General features: G+C 44.5%; 1 protein-coding gene across 1 annotated transcript in view; it reads right to left on the reverse strand.

The window, feature by feature from the left end:
- Positions 1-1,289: 1,289 nt before the first annotated feature.
- The window catches only part of dgcr2 (DiGeorge syndrome critical region gene 2), a 118,617-nt gene continuing 97,536 nt past the window's right edge, over positions 1,290-22,370 (reverse strand). Inside the window, exons 8-11 of the mRNA XM_063040930.1 lie at positions 18,563-18,766; positions 12,791-12,943; positions 9,415-9,654; positions 1,290-3,146 (exon numbers count right to left, since the gene is read on the reverse strand). Coding sequence (XP_062897000.1) covers positions 2,926-3,146; positions 9,415-9,654; positions 12,791-12,943; positions 18,563-18,766 — 818 coding nt within the window. The 3' untranslated portion in view covers positions 1,290-2,925. The remainder of the gene's footprint in view (positions 3,147-9,414; positions 9,655-12,790; positions 12,944-18,562; positions 18,767-22,370) is intronic.

Genomic DNA, 22,370 nt, shown 5'->3' on the forward strand with positions numbered 1-22,370 from the left:
TGGCATAATGTCCACAAATTTCTAGTCTTCAAGCATCACTGCTTCTATACTAAAATCTCACCAGACCCTTGGAGTAGATCCCCCAACCCAAGACTCACTTCCTGGGTACCCATTATTCTTTATTAAAACTACCACAATTCAAGGCTTTAAGATCACTTAGGTGTTTTATTTTTTATAACCCCTGCAGATCATCAGCATATATTCCATTTATCAAACCTGCAGATTCAATATCACTCTTACCTACGGGTTTATCTTTATAAAACTCCCTGGGGACCCTCTATTTAACATCTCCAATACACCTGCCTTCGCCTGGTGCCCTGCACACAACTGTCAATGAAACACAGCTTTACTTGCTAAAATTCCTGCTTGGAACTTGCTGAAAGGTTTTTCTAATTCTGTTAATTGGATTTGCCCCCTTTGCCACTCAGCCACCTGCTAACCTACATAATGCCCCACCTGGTACTGCAGACTGCATCCTGTAGTTTAGACTTGGTTCTTTATTATTCTACACAAGTTCAGAATTCTTGGACTGCATTCTAATCTGTAACATACTCGTATGTTATTTCATATAAAATTTACATAAAAGATTAAGTGAGGTTCCAGCCTTTAACTCAGCCTTGAGTATCACAAACATGCAAGTATAAACCCCTAAATTTCTCATTGAAAAAAAAAATTTAATTCCCATGTATTATTTAATTTACGTACACACTAACCTAAACTCAATTCTTATATAAAGTCAGTTCAAACCTGATGGGCTGAATGGCCTCATTTGTTGTAATTATCCTGCAAAATAACACTAAATGTCTACATTGAATTAGCACCTCTGACTGAATGCAATAAAGGCAATTCCAGAATCATCCCAGCCAATAACTTATACAAGAATTCTTCTTATATATACCTGCTCACACTCTCTACTCATCTATAATTTACCTTGGATTTCTGTTATTCAACATACAAAATATCCTCAATCCTCAAACAAAGGCCCCTCAATTAAATTACAGTCTCATGCATCCAAAGCCCTTTTTTGGAGTCCAGTATATAGTGTTGTTATTCTCAGTTAAAACCATCCCATCAGGTTACGTTCTAGGTAATAACCAGCCCATGGATCCATTATTGCCTAAGTAAACCAAACGTAGGTGTTGATATGACAGCAGTCTGTAGAGCTATCAGCTGGGCTCAGTCCACAGAAACAGGCTGAGATTCCAGTCCCCAACAGCAGTTGTCTTACTGAGTAAGTGATGTGTGTTGATGGGAAGAGACAGCAAAATATTTTAACAGAATGTTATCTCCACTTCAGAATTTATTTGGCATTTCATTTTGTTAACAGAAGTACAAGACATTGAATCAGTCCTTACATGATGCAGTAAAAGAACAAGTGAAAAATGGAAACTCCGGAACAATCACATGACCTAATAATGGTATCAAATTTAACCTCTACTTGTATTCACTGAGTATCAAAATCTTCCCACTGCCACAGAAAGTTCAAATCACAAACTACAAATGTCTGTTAACTGCGGTGTTTAGGTTATGAGCGCGTGTGCACATTTTTGTGCTTATTTGAGACAATTGAAGAATGAGGGGAGAGACTGTGAGCAGCCAATACAGAGACAGTGCAGAATTCCCAAAAATCCCTTATCTGAATGGACAATTTCCCCCAACAAAATGCCTACTACAACCGGGTCAACAGAAGCCCAGCGATTACATCAACCAACATCAAACCCATTGATAAGTATCACCAGGTCACATCAACATGATTATCACCCACCACTTTAATATAGAGCACGAACAGCATTGATTGATTTTAATCACATCAGTGTTGGCAATCATTAGACCACACCCACATTGTTGACCATTTCATTATTAATTGCATCTATAACAATGATTAATATCATCAGTGAAGATCTCCAGGACAGGGAGCCGAGAAAGAACTAAGGGCTTGTCAGTGTGTAATACACAGGACTAACTCCTGCACGAGCCCTCCTCCACCCTCAGCTCCAGACCATTAGTACTGATACAGTACTGGACAACTGAGCCAAGACCTCCCACTGTGGTACACTACATCTGACTCAGACGCTTAACCCCATCCATCTGTACGGGAACCTGCAACAAGAGATGGGCTTGCACACCGTGCCTACTGTGAGAGCCAATGACAGTGGAAACCTCTTCCCACCCTCTTGCTGCAGAAGAACCCCTGACAAAGACCATAAACCCGCCTGTGGTGAAACAATGTGTAAACCAACAGCTCCCAGCATGAGAGCTTGCAGACCCTGCACCCCCCCTCAAATACACCACTATCACCCCCAACTCCTGGATACACCATCCCCCATTAACGTGCCTGGGGGACTGCTTTACACTCCATCCAAGGCTTCTACCTTGCTCCCAGGACCTCCCCACCTCCCTGGGCCTCCACTCCACTCCCAATGATGAATACATTCACCTACCTCTCACTCTGCTGTTACACAGTCTGCTCCTAGTGACAGCACCAACTGGCTTAAATTACACTGCCGTTTGCCTGGATGTATCTCTCAGCACTCCCCAAAGATTGGGCCTGGTTCACTCCCAGTCCAAGAGCCCTGGCTGAACCAGAGGTTGGTGATGCACAAAGAATCACCTATTCCCTCAAATCTCTTCCAGCTTCGATTCTAAGCCCTGTATTTCTATGCAAAATCTATTTTAAGAAAAACAAAAAAAAACAGCTGCCATTTAGGGTTCTAGAGTCCTACGATACCCATGAACTGGGAAACGTGCTGCATTCCATCATCAATATATACACAAATGATCAATTCATTCATCAAAACAGGGAAATCTGCTGGATACCAGAACCAAAGTCTATTTAAGTCATCTGACTGGTATTGTCGATATAGCATTGTGCAAACATTTGCCCAAATTTCATAAAAACAATGATTAATGCCCCTCCCTTCCTACTTATACAACGGTGTTTACTGAAGATTGACCGCTGCGACCCAGTGCCGTACTCTCTGGATGGACAGGCTGTGGTACCAGCAGGTTACCGTTACCAGCCGACACCTCCAGCTCCTCAGTGACTGCACCCAGAGCAAAGCTGCCCGTATCTGTCGGCTCTCCAATGACACCCTCGACCATGGGAAGCTGGCCGGTCTGCTCCACCACCTGGCCATGACCACCATCTGAAAACAAAAGACATTTATAAAGAACATAGAACATTTTGTGCCGATCTTGTAACCTACTCTAAGATCAATTTAATCCTCCCCCGCTATATAGCTCTCTAGTTTTCTATCAGCCATGTGCTTAAGAGTTTCTTCAATGCTCCTAATGTATCTGCCTCTACCACCCCCCCGCAGGTGTGTAAAAAATCTTAGCCTGACATCTCCCCTATACTTTCCTCCAATCATCTTAAAATTATGCCCCTCATTTCCACCATGAGAAAATGTCTCTAGCTATCCACTCACAATCTATAACTTATCATCTTGTCACTCTCATCCTCCTTTACTTCAGAGCGAGAAGCCCTAGTTCACACAACCTATTCTCATGTGACATGTCCAGGCAACATTCTGGTAAATCTCCTCTGCACCTTCTCTAAAGCTTTCACATCCTTCCTATAATTTCACTTGCAATATCACAACAAATTTCAGGTCTGTGGGGCTGTGACCAGCCTGTCGTAGTGTCTGTCACATAGGACAGAACTCTGAACCAAATTAGAGTGTGCCTCTGCTACACTGACACACAAGAAAGACAGAGCTCCTAGAGAAGGTTCAGTGATAGGGGGAAACTCTGGCAGTCCTCAACATTGCCTCTGAACCTCACAAAGTATCAATTCAAATACAGTTATTAAATCCTCTTAACTATTACCATCGAGCTGGCCTATCAGCTGATGAAACCAGTGCCCAATGGTTAACTTCACTTGAAAGCAGCAGAGGGTACAGCAAGGGAAGAGAATGTATAAAAATCTCTGCTGGCATCACGACTGATTAACTGGCCAAGTCCTGCAACACAGGCTGTCAGACTAGATCTGCAGAAGGTGACAACTGAGCTCCAGTTTACTTGGCTTTATCACCAATACAGGTGGCCCCCGTTTTCCGAACGTTTGCTTTACGACACCTTGCTCTTACGAAACACCTACATTGGTTACCTGTTTTCGCTAACAAAAGATGTTTTAACTGTTACGAAAAAGGCAGCGTGTGAAAAAAGGCAGCGCGCACCCAAACAGCCAAGCTCCTCCCCCGGAACTGCTTTCTAGCTGCCATTGCTTAAACATGTGCTTTATCTTGATTCTGAGGTATCGGAAAAGCCTAAAAGAGCTTGTAAGGGTGTTACACTTAGTGTAAAACTAGACATAATTAAGTGTTTCGATTGTGGTGAACGAAGTCAGAACATTGTCTGCACGTTGAACTTGCCCTCGTCCACCATTCACAATACTTACACACAGAGAGAAAGAATTTAGAAAGCTGTCGATGTTACTGTTGGTTCTGCTCATAGCAAGGCAGTCTTAGTCAGCATCCAATAATGGATAAAATGGAAAGTCTATTGCTTGAGTGGATTGATGGGTGTACAAAGTGTGGTGTTCCGTTAAGTTTTCTTATACTTAAGGAGAAGTCAGTCAATCTTTTTACTAAGCTGAAATAGAAAGCACTGGACGATGGTGATGAAAGTGTTGCGAAAGTGGAATTTAAAGGTAGTCATGGGTGGTTTGATCGGTTTCTGAGGCGAGGGTAGTTTCATAGTTTAATGTTTACCGGAGCGAGTGCTTCGGCTGATACTGAAACTGCCGAAAAGTTCCCAGCAGAACTGAAGAAAATAATTACAGAAGGTGGTTATTCGTATAAGCAAGTGTTTAACTATGACGAAACTGCAATTTATTGGAGTCTTCCCGATTCCGGTAAGTGAAACTACACTGTTACATACATTATTTCTACTTTATATAGGCTGTGTATTTTTATGTGTTATTTGGTATGATTTGGCAGCTTCATAGCTTAAAGGTTACTGGAGAGAGTGCTTCTGCTGAGAGTGCCGCCGTGAGATTTTCGCTGCGCTAGACAGTGCTGCAGAAAAGTATTTCTATTTTATATAGACTGTGTATTTATCATATAATTCCTGCTTTTACTATATGTTACTGTTATTTTAGGTTTTGTGTGTTAATTTAGCATGATTTTGTAGGTTATCTTTTAGGTCTGGGAACACTCAAAAATTTTTCCCATATTAATAAATAGTAATGGCTTATTCACTTTACGACATTCCGGCTTACAAAACATTTCATAGGAACGCTCTACCTTTGGATAGCAGGGGAAACCTGTAATTCCTCTGTTCTAGATGCATCTGTTCGTGATAGTGTGGTAGGGGTGACTATCATGAAGACTCTAGAGAAGCTGGCCCTGGTTCACCTCCGACTCCTGGTCAGATCAGCTGTTGATCCCCTGCAGTTTGCCTACCAGGAGCACATTGGAGTTGACGATGCTGTCACTTACCCGCCTACACCCATTTGGATCAGCAGGGCAGCACTGTGAGGATCATGTTTTTGATTTCTCAAGTGCCTTCAATACCATACAACTCTCAATGCTGGGGGAAAAGCTCTGTTCAATGCAGGTTGGCACTTCCATTGTATGCTGGACAATGAGTTCCTGACTGGCAGACCACAGAGGACTGTACTGGCTCCCTTCCCGTTTACCCTGTATACCTCGGACTCCAGATACAAATAGTCATGTTACCTGCAGAAATTCTCTGATGACTCAGCAATAGTTGGGTGTATAAAGGATGGGAGGATGAATACAGGGTCCTGGTGGAGGACTTTGTCAAATGGTGCAAGCTGAATCATCTGCAGCTAAACGTTAGTAAGACAAAGGAGAATTTAGGAAGACTAAGCCTGCACTGTTCCCAGTTACTACTAATGGCGAGGTTGTGGACGTGGTACCTGGGGGTGTACCTGAATGACAGACTTGAGTGGAGCACCAACACAGAGGCTGTGTAGAAGGAGGGCCAGAGTCGCCTCTACTACCTGAGGAGACTGAGGTCCTTTGGAGTTCTACCAGTCTGTTGTTGCCAGTATAATCTTCTATACAGTGGTGTGCTGGGAAAATGACGTTCACACGGGTGATGCCAACAGGCATCTGATGAGAAAGGCTGGCTCTGTTATAGGACTCAAACTGGACACACTGGAGGCTGTAGTCGAACAAACTGCCCTCCAGAAAATCCTGGCAGTTCAGGAAAATGTTTCTCACCCTCTGTATGCCATCTTGGTTGAGCAGAGGAACACTTTTAGTAACAGACTAAGACAACTGTGCTGCTCCAAAGAGCACTATATGAGGTCATTCTTACCTTCAGCCATTAGACTCTATAATGAGTCAACCTATAGCCGGGGAAGAGATGACCTCCTCCTGTCAGACTGTTTGAGGTAACTTATTTTTTTTTTTATCCCTTCTACTTCTCTTCTAATATTTATATCTGTGCACTTGCAATGTTATTGTGACACTGTAATTTCCTTTGGGGTCAATAAAATATCTATCACACCATCCATGTGGGGACGAAGTTCCATCTCAACATCTTCCATCACATTGTGTGACAAACCAACATACTGAATGGGCCTGATTCAACAGTTGTCAAACAGTTCCAGACCAGTCTTTCTTGAGTGCTGTGGATCACCACATGCTGCAGAACTGTACTTGAACACAATTGGTAACTTCAGGCCCAGAAATGATCTTACTCCATTATTATTCGATCTGAGGTTCCGATCGGAAGTCCAGAAATCAGGGCCCGATGGCCGGAACCCCAAGCCTGTGAATCCTCGAGTCTGCTAATGATGGTCAGAAGCCGAAGAAGGTCTCTCTTGGAGTTCAAAGAATGTGTATGTGCATGGGTGGGTAGGTTTTAATTACAGGAAAAATACTGGCATGGATAGAGAAATGGCTGACAGGTAGGAGGCAGCAAATGGGAATAAAGGAGGTCTTTTCTGATCAGCTGCCAGGGACTAGTGGTGTTCCTCAGGGGTCAGTATTGGGACCTCTGCTTTTCACATTGTTTGTCAATGATTTAGATAGCGGAATTGATGGCTTTGTGGCAAAGTTTGCAGATGATACGAAGATTGGTGGAGGGGTAGGTAGTGCCGAGGAAGCAATGTGATTGCAGCAGGACTTAAGACAAATTGGAAGAATAGGCAAAAAAGTGGCAGATGGAATACAGTACTGGGAAATGTATAATAATGCATTTTGGTAAAAGGAGCATTAGTGCAGACTATTATCTAAATGGGGAGAAACTTCAAACATCAGAGGTGCAAAGGGACTGAGGAGTCCTCATGCAAGACTCCCATAAGGTGAATTTCCTGGTTAAGTCTGTGGTAAAGAAGGCAAATGCAATGTTGGCATTTATTTCAAGGGAAATAGTATCAAAGCAAGGAGATAAGGCTTTGTAAGACACTGGTCAAGCCGCACTTGGAATACTGTCAACAGTTTTGGGCCCCATATCTCAGAAAGGATGTGCTGTCATTGGAGAGAGTCCAGAGGAGGTTCACGAGGATTATTCCAGGAATGAAGGGGTTAACATACCTGTTTGTTTGGCAGCTTTGGGCCTGTACTCACTGCAATTTAGAAGAATGCAGGGAGGGGATCTCATTGAAACCTACCAAATGTTTAAAGGACTAGATAAGGTGGATGTGGAGAGGATGTTTCCTTTGGTGGGGGTGTAAAGAACTAGAGGGCACAGCCTCAAAATGGAGAGTTGAACCTTAGACAGCGGTAAGGAGGAATTTTTTTTAGCCAAAGAGTAGTAAATCTGTGGAAGGCTCCGCCAGACATTTGTGGAGGCCAAGACTGTGGGATATTTAAAGCGAAAATTGATAGTTTCCTGATTGGTCAGGGCATCAAAGGTGATGGCGAGAAGGCAAGTGTACGGGGTTGAGTGGGATCCAGGATCAGTCATGATGGAATGGTGGAACAGATTCGATGGGTTGAATGGCCTAATTCTGCTCCTATATTTTATGGTGGGAGGGAGTAGTGGGACTTGTTTTGTTGTTATTGCTTTGCCACTTGGTATGTTTTGTTTGGTTGTATTCAGGGTTGTTCTCCAAGCATGGAGGGCATGGCATGTTGGCACAAAAACATGTGGCAACACTTATGAGCTTCACCCAGCACACCCTTGGGTGTGTTAGTTGTTAATACAAACAACACATTTCACTGCATGTTTGATGTACATGTAATAAATGTGAATCTGAATTATTGTCACACCAGTGCATCGGTGTGTGCAATACAGCATGCCAAGAGAAATATCAGATGTACCCAAGAAATGCAGTGTCAACTTGGGAAGGTAAGCACATGATTAATGTATGCAAAACAGTGAATAGCAACACGCTGCTTCAAGCATGAAGGAAAAGAGGACAAGTTTGCTCCCATATTGACCCTAGCCTCCAGGAGAAGGTCCAAGTGGCAATGTTGCTGTTGATGGCACAATCTTCAAATCACAACTCCTCAGTAAACAAAGCAGCCCATGTCAACATGCAGCCAGACCTGATACATGGCAATTCATTTTCCAGCCACAAAAGAGCCAGGCACTGACTATTCCAGCAAGTGGGAACTGAACGCCTGTGCTCCAGTTCAGTCATCCTGTTGTTGCCAAGTTTCACATTAACATCCTGAGGAACACCACTGAGCAGAAACTCAGTGTGCCAGAAACACAAATATGGAGCAGGGGATTGAGTGGTGAGTGACTCACCTCCCAACTCCCCAGAGTCTTTCACCAAGTGCAAGGCATATCATGACTACAACGGGATGAGTGCAGCTCCAACAACCCTGAAACAGCTCAAGATTCAATATTTAAGTATATTTATCACAAGTACATCAAAACAGACAATGAAATGCATTGTACATGTTACAACCAACACACCCAAAGTTGGCTGCCCACGTTTTCCCCTTAAACATCCACGCCTACTGCAGGCATGCGTTCTACAAAACGTACTGTGCCAGTTTGTCAGGCACTGTGTAACACAACCTCCCAGACTTATGACCTTGACTACCCAGTACAATAAGGGGATGGGAACACCACCACTTACAGGTCCCCTTCTTGGTTCTGGAGTATCATGGAACTTGCCGATAATACTATGAAATACTGCAGCTGTTCAAAGCAATGGCTTATAACAACCTCCCCAAGGGCAACTAGGATAAGCTGTGCCAACAACACCCACATTCTGTTAATATATTAAAAATCTAGTATCAAAGAAATGTAACCCAGCTTTCTAGCATACCATACCCCTAAGAGAATGGGGGGAAAAAACCTTCAAAATCACCCATCCTTACAGAAATTCCCAGTCTAATCCCACTCTGCCTTTTACCTTGAAGGCTGTTTGACTAATCTCTCTGCATATCGATAGATCAGGGGGCAGTGATAACATCCGTAAACCATCCTCTTCAGCGTTATCATGGGAACATGCACAGAGATGAAGTAGGTTGGACCTACCTGGCCTGACACAAAGCATGCTGTTTGGATTGATAGATGCCTCATATGGTGGCGGGGGGTCATCAGGATGCTGAATGTCTGGATATTTATAAGCTGTGTAGGGAGGTGGGGGGTCGTGGAAGTGGAATGCTCCACCCTCACCATCGTCAGACAGATGTAGTGGAGTTAGGCCTGATCCAAGGCTATCCGGACCGTAGTCAAAGCCTGGCATTCTGCTTCGGGCGAGGTTAAAATGATGCACTGAGAAAGGAAAACCAGAAGAATCAGCTGCAAACTTGAGCTGGGTTCAGGGTCAGCCAATGTCCACAGATCAAATCATAAACCAACACTGACAGCTGAGTAAACCCAGACCTTTCCCTTTCACTCTGCTCAGTGCTGTTACAAGGAAAATTTGTTCCTCTCTCCCCTCCTTCCTGGCCCGAGTTCTCTCCATTCCACCCATGACGCCCACAATGCCCTCTCCGCACCACCCCGTTTCCGTCTCACCTTCCACCCACCAACCTCCCCTCTCCACATCGGTCAAGTTACACCCTGCACAGAACTTAAAACATAAGCTTCACTCAAGCAAGTTGAAATAGCTGGGCAAGAGGAAGTTGATTCAAAAATAAGTAATATCAATATTGCAGCTTTAACACACCAATCTATCCCAAATCTAACAGGAAATTCAGCAAAATAAACCTGCCAATAGGTTGGTCACAAGGTAGGTTCCTAAAAGACAACACAAGGACCAGAAACTGCAGGCCAAGAGCTATTAGACTTTGTGCATTGAGACAAGCTGAGAAAAACCAGTGTGTCCTAATCAGGAAGCAAAGTGGCTCTCAGCAAGTATGAGTCTTGCCGTTTTTTTTTACCAGAACCATGGTGAGGTGCCGGAGGATTGGAGAGTGGCTCATGTTGTTCCGTTGTTTAAAAAAGGATCAAAAAGTAACCCGGGAAATTATAGGCTGGTAAGTTTAACATCGGTAGTAGGTAAGTTATTGGAGGGAGTACTAAGAGACAGAATCTACAAGCATTTGGATAGACAGGGACTTATTAGGGAGAGTCAACATGGCTTTGTGCGTGGTAGGTCATGTTTGACCAATCTATTGGAGTTTTTCAATGAGGTTACCAGGAAAGTGGATGAAGGGAAGGCAGTGGATATTGCCTACATGGACTTCAGTAAGGCCTTTGACAAGGTCCCACATGGGAGGTTAGTTAGGAAAATTCAGTCACTAGGTATACATGGAGAGGTGGTAAATTGGATTAGACATTGGCTCAATGGTAGAAGCCAAAGAGTGGTAGTAGAGAATTGCTTCTCCGAGTGGAGGCCTGTGACTAGTGGTGTGCCACAGGGATCAGGGCTGGGTCCATTGTTATTTGTCATTTATATCAATGATCTGGATGATAATGTGGTCAATTGGATCAGCAAATTTGCTGATGATACAAAGATTGGAGGTGTAGTAGACAGTGAGAAAGGTTTTCAGAGCCTGCAGAGGGACTTGGACCAGCTGCAAAAATGGGCTAAAAAATGGCAGATGTAGATTAATACAGACAAGTGTGAGGTATTGCACGTTGCAAGGACAAACCAAGGTAGAACATACAGGGTTAATGGTAAGGCACTGAGGAGTGCAGTAGAACAGAGGGATCTGGGAATACAGATACACAATTCCCTAAAAGTGGCGTCACAGGTAGATAGGGTCATAAAGAGAGCTTTTGGTACATTGGCCTTTATTAATCAAAGTATTGAGTATAAGAACCGGAATGTTATGATGAGGTTGTATAAGGCATTGGTGAGGCCGAATCTGGAGTATTGTGTTCAGTTTTGGTCACCAAATTACAGGAAGGATATTAATAAGGTTGAAAGAGAGCAGAGAAGGTTTACAAGGATGTTGCCGGGACTTGAAACACTCAGTTACAGGGAAAGGTTGAATAGGTTAGGACTTTATTCCCTGGAGCGTAGAAGAATGAGGGGAGATTTGATAGAGGTATATAAAATTATGATGGGTATAGATAGAGTGAATGCAAGCAGGCTTTTTCCACTGAGGCAAGGGGAGAAAAAAAACCAGAGGACATGGGTTAAGGGTGAGGGGGGAAAAGTTTAAAGGGAACATTGGGGGGGCTTCTTCACACAGAGAGTGGTGGGAGCATGGAATGAGCTGCCAGATGAGGTGATAAATGCGGGTTCTTTTTTACCATTTAGGAATAAATTGGACAGATACATGGATGGGAGGTGTATGGAGGGATATGGTCCGTGTGCAGGTCAGTGGGACTAGGCAGAAAATGGTTCGGCACAGCCAAGAAGGGCCAAAAGGCCTGTTTCTGTGCTGTAGTTTTTTTCCTATGGTTTCTAACCAACCCCAGTCAAACCACAGCAAGGAACCCGATTGGAATGTATGCAGAACTTGTTTTTTTTCAAAACAACAAATACTTTTGAGAAAGCATCAGAGCGAACACCAGTAGTGAACTATTTGCCTCGAGTCTGCTCTGCCATCCGGTAGGATCACCGGTGATCACTTACCTCATCACCACTTTCTTGTAGCAACCCCAGATCGCTCAATTCCCTTAACATGCAAAAATCCATCATAATACACCGAAAAACTGAGACTCCTTTGCCCTTGGGGATAAAATTCCAAAGATCCCATATTCTGTGCGAAGAAATGTCTCCACATTTCTGTTCAAAATGGTTGACCCATTACTTAAGACTGTGAACCCAGCTTTTGCCACTCCAGCAGGGATGTCATCCTGACGGCATTTAACCCGATAAACTTCATTAAAAATATATTTGAGATCATCTCTCATTCTTCTGGACTCCAGGGATTACAGGTCCAGATTATTCAATCTCTCCTCATATGACAACCATACCATCCCAGGAATCAATGTGATTAACCTTTACTAACTTCTATATCCTTTCTTAGTTAATGAGACCAGACTGGCACAGAATAATCTACACATGCTCTCACAGGACACAGGAGCAGAATTAGGCCATTTGGCCGATTGACTCTGCTCCACCAATCACGGCCGATTTATTTTCCCCCTCACTCCCATTCTCCTGCCTTCTCCCGGTAACCTTTGACAGCCACACTAATCAAGAACTTATCAACCTCTACTTAAATTACACCCAACGATTTGGCCCCCACTGCCTTCTGTGGCAATGAATTCCACAGATTCACTACCCTCTGGCTAAAGAAATTCCTCCACATCTTTGTCCTAAAGGAGCTTCCATGTCACTGGAGGAAGAGTTCCATTCTTGTATTTAAAGCCGATGTATTTTTTTGGTGTTGGTGAGAGTGCCTCAGAGATGGTGCTGGGGCGAAAGAGCTGGATGTCATCAATACTATCCGAAGAGCTTTCATGGCTCTAATGGTGTTTATACAGTTACATGGTGAATGAAACTCACAGTTGCCTCCAATAAGAGACTCAATACGCTCTCTCCGTCGTTGCCGTAAACGGTGGACCATGAAGAGCAGCAGTGACAGGATGAGGAAGGAGGAGATACAGCTTACAATCAGACGCATTCCACTCGCCATGGAGTCAAAAATACCACTGCCATCTGTGGGCACAGGAATACAACAGGACGGTTACACTAAGTATGCCATCTGCTTCAGATTTTTCATGAGAAGCTACTGACACACACTGACTTATTCCCTGGAAACAGATGGTTACTGGAATTCGTTTCCTTGTTCCTAGTTCAAAAAAGGGACACTTGTCTTGGTTAGTGCTCAATGAAGGAAAACAGGGCACAAGTTCCAATAAGGTTCCAGCACCTATTCAACTCGTTAGCCACCAAGTCACACTTCCCTGGTCACTATGGTTGACTGTGTGGTGTTTTGTGTTGTGTCCGTGGGGCCGGGGCTGTGGGTGTTGTGTTGCGTCGTGTCCGCTGATGTTGTGTTGTGTCCATGGGGCCGGGGCCGTGGGTGTTGTATTGTGTCCGTGGGGCCGGGGCTGTGGGGTCAGGACGAAGGGTCTCGGCCTGAAACGTCGTCTGCACCTCTTCCGAGAGATGCTGCCTGGCCTGCTGCATTCACCAGCAACTTTGATGTCCATGGGTGTTGTGTCCGTGGGGCTGGAGCGGGGGCCGTGGGTGTCGTGTCTGTGGGACCGGGGTGGGGGCCGTGGGTGTCATGTTGCGTCGTGTCCGTGGGGTTGGGGCCGTGGGTGTGGTGTTGTGTCCATGGGGCCGAGGCCGTGGATGTTGTGTCCGTGTGGCCATGGGTGTTGAGTTGTGTCAGTGGGGCCGAGGCCGTGGGTGTTATGTTGCGTTGTGTCCATGGGTGTTGTGTTGTGTCCGTGTGGCCATGGGTGTTGAGTTGTGTCGGTGGGGCCGGGGCCGCGGGTGTCGTGTTGTGTCGGTGGGGCCGGGGCCGTGGGTGTTGTGTCCCATTGTGGCTGCAGGGCCGGGGCTGTGGGTGTTGTATTGTGTCGGTGGGGCTGGGGCCGTGGGTGTTGTATTGTGTCGGTGGGGTCGGGGCCGTGGGTGTCCTGTTGTATCCGTGGGACCCGGGCTGTGGGTGTCCTGTTGTGTCGGTGGGGCCGGGGCTGTGGGTGTCGTGTTGCATCGTGTCCGTGGGTGTTGTATTGTGTCGGTGGGGCCGGGGCCGTGGGTGTTGTGTCACGTTGTGGCTGCAGGACCGGGGCAGTGGGTGTCGTGTTGTGTCAGTGGGGTTGGGGCCATGGGTGTCCTGTTGTGTCGGTGGGGCCAGAGCCATGGGTGTCGTGTTGCGTCGTGTCCGTGGGTGTTGTGTTGTGTCGGTGGGGCCGGGGCCGTGGGTGTTGTGTCACGTTGTGGCTGCAGGGCCGGGGCTGTGGGTGTTGTTGTATTGTGTTGGTGGGGCCTGGGCTGTGGGTGTTGAGTTGTGTCGGTGGGGCTGGGGCTGTGGGTGTTGTGTTGTGTCGGTGGGGTCGGGGCCGTGGGTGTCCTGTCGTGTCCGTGGGGCCGGAGCCGTGGGTGTCCTGTTGTGTCCGTGGGGCTGTGGGTGTCCTGTTGTGTCGGTGGGGCCGGGGTCGTGGGTGTCGTGTTGCGTCGTGTCCGTGGGTGTTGTGTTGTGTCGGTGGGACTGGTGCTGTGGATTGTGGAGGTTGTGTCGTGTGTAAGCACAGGATGGGAGCAACCCAAAGAGAGGAGCAGGGAAAATGGAGAGCGTGGATTTACACCGAAACACAGGGACGGTGAGCAGAAGCAAGCAAGAGATGCACAGTCTGCTGGGGCAACTCGGCAGCCAAGCAGCAGAGGAAAGGAATTGTTGAAATGTTATGTCAAAACTCAGTAACAAATCCAAAAGTGGAGAGGGGAGGTGGCCAAATTCAAGAAGACAAAGGGAAAGGTGATTGGTGGACTGTAAAGCAGAGAATCTGGGTTACATTTCTTAGCACGGAGTTGGGAGAAACTGGATTATAGGGGTGGATTAACAGAAAAATAGCTTGAGCCTGGCAGGATGAGAACTGCCGGAGCACATGTTTGGAACAGTGGTGATGGAGTGGGAGTAATTTGGACGGGATACAGGAAACTGTAAACACTGAATGTGGGAGTTGAGGAGAACTGCCATTTCCATTAATTTATTTTAGGGATGTGGATGCCACTGACAAAGCCATTCTCCAACTTCACTTCAGTGGGTTGTAGCAAGTCACTCCCTACAACCAGTGAATCAATCAGGTTTATTATCACTGCCATACAGTACCTATAAAAAGTATGCACCCCCTTGGAAGTCTTCATGTTTTATTGTTTTACAACATTGAACCACAGTGGATTTAATTGGGCTTTTTTTGACAGAAAGACTCTCATGGTATAGTTCAAACAACCCAAATTTCAAATCTCTCTACAAAGTGATCTGAATTAATTACAAATATAAAACAAAATAATTGTTTGCATAAGTACTTAGCCCCTGCAAGTCAGTATTTAGTGGATGCAGCTTTGGCAGCAATTACAGCCTTGGGTCTGTGTGGATAGGTCTCTATCAGCTTTGCGCATCTGGAAACTACAAAATTTTCCCCATTCTTCTTTACAAAACTGCTCAAGCTCTGTCAGATTGCATTAGGATCGTAAATGCCCTTTTCAAGTCCAGCCACAAATTCTCAAATGGGCTGAGGTCTGAACTCTGACTTAGCCACTCCAGGACATTAACTTTGTTTTGTTTTTAAGCCATTCCTGTGTAGTTTGGGCTTTATGCTTGGGGTCATTGTCTTGCTGAAAAGCAAATCTTCCAAGTCGCAATTCTTTTGCAGACTGCATCAGATTTTCCTCCAGGATTTCCCTGTATGCATTCATTTTACCCTCAAGTGGAGCATCCCCACAGCATGATGCAGCCACCACCATGCTTCATGGTAGGGATGGTGTGTTTTTGATGACGTGCAGTGTTTGGATTACACCAAATAGTGTTTAGTCTGATGGCCAAAATGCTCAATTTTGGTTTCATCAGACCATAGAACATGCTTCTAGCTGACTTCAGAGTCTCCCACATACCTTCTGGCAAACTCTAGCTGAGATTTCATGTGAGTTTTTCTTTCTCCCAACAGTGGCTTTCTCTTTGCCACTCTCCCATAAAGCTGTGACTGGTCAAGCACCCAGGCAACAGTTGTGTGCACAATCTGTCCCATCTCAGCCACTGAATTATCATAGGTCTCTTGGTGGCCTCCCTCACTAGTCCCCTTCTTGCACAGTCACTCTGTTTTTGAGGACAGCCTGCTCTAGGCAGAATTACAGCTGTGCCATATTCTTTCCATTTCTTGATGATAGACTTAACTTATTATCAGTGACTTGGAAATTTTCTTGTATCCATCTCCTAACTTTTGCTCTTCAATAACCTTTTCGCAGAGTTGCTTGGAGTGTTCTTTTGTCTTCATGGTGTAGTTTTTACCAGGATACTGTCTCACCAGCAGTGGGACCTTCCAGACACAGGTGTATTTTTAATACAATCAATTGAAACACCCTGAATGCACACAGGTGATCTCCATCTAACTAATTATGTGACTTGTAAAACCAATTGGCTGCACCAGTGATGATTAGGTGTGTCATATTAAAGGGGGTGAATATTTATGCAACAATTATTTTGTTTTATATTTGTAATTAAGTTACATCACTTTGTAGGGATTTGTTTTCACTTTAACATGAAAGAGTCTTCTTCTGTTGATAAGTGTAAAAAAAACAAATTAAATCCACTGTGATTCACTGTAAAACAATAAAACATGAAAACTTCTGGGGGGGAGGGGGAGAATACTTTTTTATAGGCAGTATATATCATGAAATTTGTTTTCTTTTTGTTTTTTTTTAGTTCAATACATAAAATATACTATAAATTACAATAAGAAAGGTACTTAAGTTAAATGAATAGTACAAAAACAGAACAAATATAGTGAACAACAGGAATTCTGCAGATGCTGGAAATTCAAGCAACACACATAAAGGTTGCTGGTGAACGCAGCAGGCCAGGCAGCATCTATAGGAAGAGGCGCAGTCGACGTTTCAGGCCGAGACCCTTCTGACGAAGGGTCTCGGCCTGAAACGTCGACTGCGCCTCTTCCTATAGATGCTGCCTGGCCTGCTGCGTTCACCAGCAACCTTTATGTGTGTTGCACAAATATAGTGAAGTAGTGTACAAGGGTTCATGGACTGTTCAGCAATCTGATGGCAGGACGAAATTAGCTGGTCCTAAAACATTGAATGTGTGTCTTTGAGCTCCCGTATCTCCTTCCTGATAGTAGTAATGAGAAGAGAGTATGTCCTCCTGGTGGTACGGGTCCTTAATAATGGATTCTACTTTTATGAGGCATCATCTTTTGAAGATGTTCTCGATGATGCAGAGGCTGGTGCTCATTAGGTTGGTGGCTGACTTTACAACTTTCTGGAGCTTTCTTATAGGTGTCCTGTTCTAATATTCCATGTACCAACCAATGCCCATTGGTATCCTGTCTAATATTCCATGTACCATTCAATGTCCATTGGTGTCCTGTTCTAATATTCCATGTACCATTCACTGTCCATTGGTGTCCAGTTCTAATATTCCACGTATACCATTCAATGTCCATTGGTGTCCTGTTCTAATATTCCATGTATACTATTCAATGACCATTTTTGACTTGTTCTAATATTCCACGTATACCATTCAATGATCATTGGTGTCCTGCTCTAATATTCTATGTACCATTCAATGTCCACTGGTGTCCTGTTCTATTATTCCATATGTACCATTCAATGTCCATTGGTGACTTGTTCTAATATTCCACGTATACCATTCAATGATCATCCTACTTGCCACTGATCAGCCTGTGCTTAATAGTGATAGGGGCTACTTCATCTGTCAGGAAATTGTGAAAGAAACTGAACCTGCCTCTGTTGATATTATGATTATGGAACGTCACTGAAGCAGCTAAGGGTGATGAGAGGACTGAGCCGAAAGGTTCTTGTTTTGGTGTTCTTGAGCTGGTGTAAATTGACCTCTGACAACCATAAGCATCTTCCTTTGAAGAGACAGGATTCCAACCACTGGAGAAGATGGAGACCTGAAACATTGACTGTCCTCTTGCCTGCATACATGCTGCGTGATCAGCTGAGTTCCTTCAGTACCTTGTGTTGCACAGCTATTGAAATGTCAAAAACACAGCAGTATATCTCTGTATAAGCTCCCAGAAACAGCAATGTGATAATGATCAGATAATCTGCTTATGTATTGCTTGACGAAGAAATCTGCAGCCAGCCTCTTATTCTTAGATCTGGCCAAGGTGCAGACAAGGCATTGACTAACAACATCCACATGGTGGCACCTTTGACAATACAAAGCAAGGAAGTAATAGACAAAACATTTACACTCAAACCTGAATCCACGTCCTGCACCAGAAGGATTGCAAGTTTAAAAGCATTATGGAGAAAAGAAATGCTCCCCCCACTAGTACTACCAATTCAATATCCCATAAAACAAAACTATCTACAATGAACCAGACACTGTGCCTGAATTCCCCTCTTCAGATACAATAAACTCAAGGCTGGTTTCTCAAGGACCTGCTACCTCTAATTTACAAACTGGTTCTAGTTCTGGTATATGTCCTCCACACTACTAATGACCCACCCTAGTGCAAGTTTCCTCCAACGACCTTCAGGCTTTGAAAACCTAGCGTGTGATCCGTGTTACACCCAGATTCACTCACCAACTGCATCTATATATAAGGGTTGCTTTACCTGGGTCAAGGCAGGTGAATTTACAGCACTCCTTTGGGTCCTTCTCATAGTGCTGACAGCCTTGTGGCCGCTCACATAGAGCGGCAACGCACATCTCAGGTTCGCCATTGTGACAGGTACAGCTCAAGCATGGATCATTACCCTTTGGAGTGAAGTTCTTGCCCTCATCTACCACGTTATCTTTTATATCAACACAGGTTTGACCTGGAACATAAGCACATGTTTAGACACAGGTTTACAGTTCAATACCCATCCATACACCCACCTGCTCCCCCCACCCCCACCACAAGGCTGAGAACTACAAGGGCTGAACAAAAACTTAGAGCAAGGGTCCTAAGATCCAATCCAGATGTCATTTCAAAGTTTAGTCGAGTCAACTCAAACCACTGCTAATGCCCCGACAGCTAGTTAAAGAGTCGATAATGAACATGTTCACAATCTGATGGAGAGAGGCTTCTGAAACAAGGTTAAACCCCTTCAGCCAGAGATTAATATCATGCTAAATGACAAATTACAAATTCCTGCTTCAGTAAAGCAGCCAACTTAATCAAAGGTCCCTCCCTCCCAAGACACATCCTCAACTCACCATCCCCACAAGAAAGAGGTACTACCAGGCTGATGGACAGATTCAATCCTGCTGTTAAGAAACCATTGACCAATAAAATGGACTCTTGATCTCACAATCTACAGTACCTCATAATGGCCTTGCTCCTTACTGTCTGCTTGCACTGCATGTTCTCTGTAAACATATCTCTTATTGTATCAAGATACAATGAAAAGCTTGTCTTGCATGTTGTTCATTTTGATCAAACCATTTCACAGTGCATTGAGGTAGAACACAGTAAAACAATAACAATGCAGAATAAATTGAAGGGCTACAGAGAGCAGTGCAAGTAAACAATAATGTGCAAGATCATCATTCTACTGTACTATCTCAATGTACCAACGTGATGAAACGTTCAATATGGTTGACATGCAAAGCAGAAGTTTTTCCCAAGATATCTAGGTGCATTTGACAATAATAAACTAATTTACCAGAATGATTAGTGGGATGAGTTTAAAGTTCTCTGGAGAAACTCTGATGATGCAATCATATTAATAGTCATTCCAACATTCACTCAGTGATCACTTTACAAGGTACAGTTTTACATCTGCTCATTAACGCAAATATTTAATCAACCAATCATGTGGCAGCAACTCACTGCATAAAAACATGCAAACATGGTCAAGAGCTGTCATTCAAACCGAACATCAGAATGGGGAAGAAATGTGATCTAAGTGACTTTGACTGTGGAATGTTTGCTGGTGCCAGACAGGGTGGTTTGATTATCTCAGAGACTGCTAATCTCCTGGGGTTTCTATGCACAAGTCTCTAAGAGTTTACCTTCTCCATGAATTGTCACCTTGTCGTGGTGGAGAAGCTTGTGTGGCCCTGTGTTCCCGAGAGCAATGCTGTCTGGAGCTATGCTCCTGGTAGGGTCACCCATGGTGGTAAGGTCGAGGGTGAGGTCCCTGACAAAGAACAATCCAACCAAGACCCCAACAGTGAAACAGGCGGACAAAGTTACTTCGAACTCAACGGCTGTGAAGGGGGATGAAGGCTGCAACAAATCCATCGGCTCCAATCGTTGTGGTTTCCATGCCATTGGAATCAGTTGGTTGATTTGTGAAGTATCGTGTGCCTCTTGGAGTGCAACATCAAGTACACATTAAACAAATACACGCACAGGTGTCTTCACTCCGTGGGCCACTTCTTCGAACAAAAACCATCATCCTCGACCTCGAGGGATAGCCACAACGACGAAGAGTTTACAGAAAATTGAGTGAAAAACAAAAAGCATCCACCTTCTCATTAACAAGGTATTTTCTGTGGGTGAAAATGCCTTGTCAATGAGAAAGGCTTACAGAAAGGCAACGGTACCCGAATAACCACATGTTACAACAGTGATGTGCAGAAGAGCATCAGCGAACACATGTCAAACCTTGAAGTGGATGGGCTAGAGCAGAAGATAACCACGAACATACACTCAATGGTCTTCCCCAAACAGAAGCCCTGGGTGAACCACAATTTTCCAAGGGCCAGATCAGTGGTTTTCAGATCTGGTGACCAAATGAAACACTAGTTACGACCAAGGAAAGCCAGATCACATGCAAAGTGTCAATTCCGGGCCAAACCTGAATCACTGAAGGATGCTCAACAGCTGTGGCAGGGCTTGAATACCGTCATTTCCTACAAAGTGAAATCAAGTGCCATAGGTGACAAGAAGGCTTCACTCCCAGATGACACAACGGCTTTTATGTTAACAGCACACTGGAGGAACTCAGCAGGTCGGGCAGCATCCGTGGAAACGATCAGTCAACGTTTTGGGCCGAAATCCTTCGTCAGGGCTTTTATGTTCGCTTTGACCATCAAAACAGAGAGGTATCTTCATGAATTAGCACAGCCACAAATGATCCTGTGATTTCAGTCTCTGAGGCTGACATGACTGTGGTCTGTGGCGCCACTATTACAGCTTGGGGTGTCAGAGTTCACAGTTCTATTTTGGCATCATCTGTAAACAAGCTTGTATGTTCTTTTGTGTGTATGTGGGTTTCATCCGGGTGCTCCGGTTTCCTCCCAGTCCAAAGATGTACCTGTGAGTAGATCAATTGGAGATTAGCCCATGATTAGGTTTGGGTTAAATCAGTGGGTTGCTGGGTGGCACGGCTTGAAGGGCTGGAAGGCCCTGCCTGTGCTGTATCTCTAAAACTTAAAATAAAAAGTAAATAGAAAGGTCAATAGCAGATACCATTTCTTTGGTTCTTCACTCAACCTTCGAACATCAGGACAGTGAAGATGTATACATCAAGATGCTGTTAATCGAATTCTGCTTGGCATTCAATACTATCAACTCCTCGAAACTAATCAATAAGCTTCAAGGCTTAGGCCTCGAAACCGCTTTGTGCAACTGGATACTCGATTTCCTCACCTGAAGACCCCAGTCAGTTCAGAGAGGCAACAACGTCTCCTCCACAATCACCATCAGCACAGGTGCACCACAAGGCTGTGTGCTTAGCTCCTGTTCTACTCACTTATGTCTTTTGAGGCCAAGTACCACTCCAATGCCATATTTAAATTTGCTGACGACACCACTGTCGTCGGCTGAATCAAAGGTGGTGACAAATCAGCATGCAGGAGGGAGACTGCAAATCTGGCTGAGTAGTGTCAAAACAACAACCTCTCAATGTCAACAAGATCAAGAACTGATTATTGACTACAGAAGGTGGAAACTGGAGGCCCATGAGACATTCCTCATTCAGGGATCAGACGTGGAGAAGGTCAGCAACTTTAAATTCCTCCGTGTTATCATTTCAGAGGATCTGTCCTGGGTCTAGCAGGCAATGTTTCATTATAAAGAAAGCATGGCAGCACCTCCACTTTCTTCGAGTAGTGCCCAATTGGATTAAAAATGGCTGGTGGGTAAATGGAATAGTTGGGAAGTGTTTGGATTTGTTATGACTATGACCAATTTCAATGGAAGAGGGCCTTAATAACACTTGTTCGCTGATGTAAATCAGGGAAATGAACATAAATTATTGACTAACTAGCACGATCCAGTTGACTTCAGAGGTAGCTAACTCAGTACCGGTGATCTTTAGTGTCAAGGTCAACACACTGTGGCAAGTGCCTGCATGAAGACCAGTCCTACACATCCTTTTTCACAGCAAGTCTGATACTAACAACCACTTTATCATACAGCACAAACAAACTGATCGCTATCTGTAACCGAGTCAGGCCAAAACTGGTGACATCCTGACTTTAGTTAGT

The sequence above is a fragment of the Mobula hypostoma genome, chromosome 2, assembly GCF_963921235.1.
Source record: "Mobula hypostoma chromosome 2, sMobHyp1.1, whole genome shotgun sequence".
NCBI classification, from domain to species: Eukaryota; Metazoa; Chordata; class Chondrichthyes; order Myliobatiformes; family Myliobatidae; genus Mobula; species Mobula hypostoma.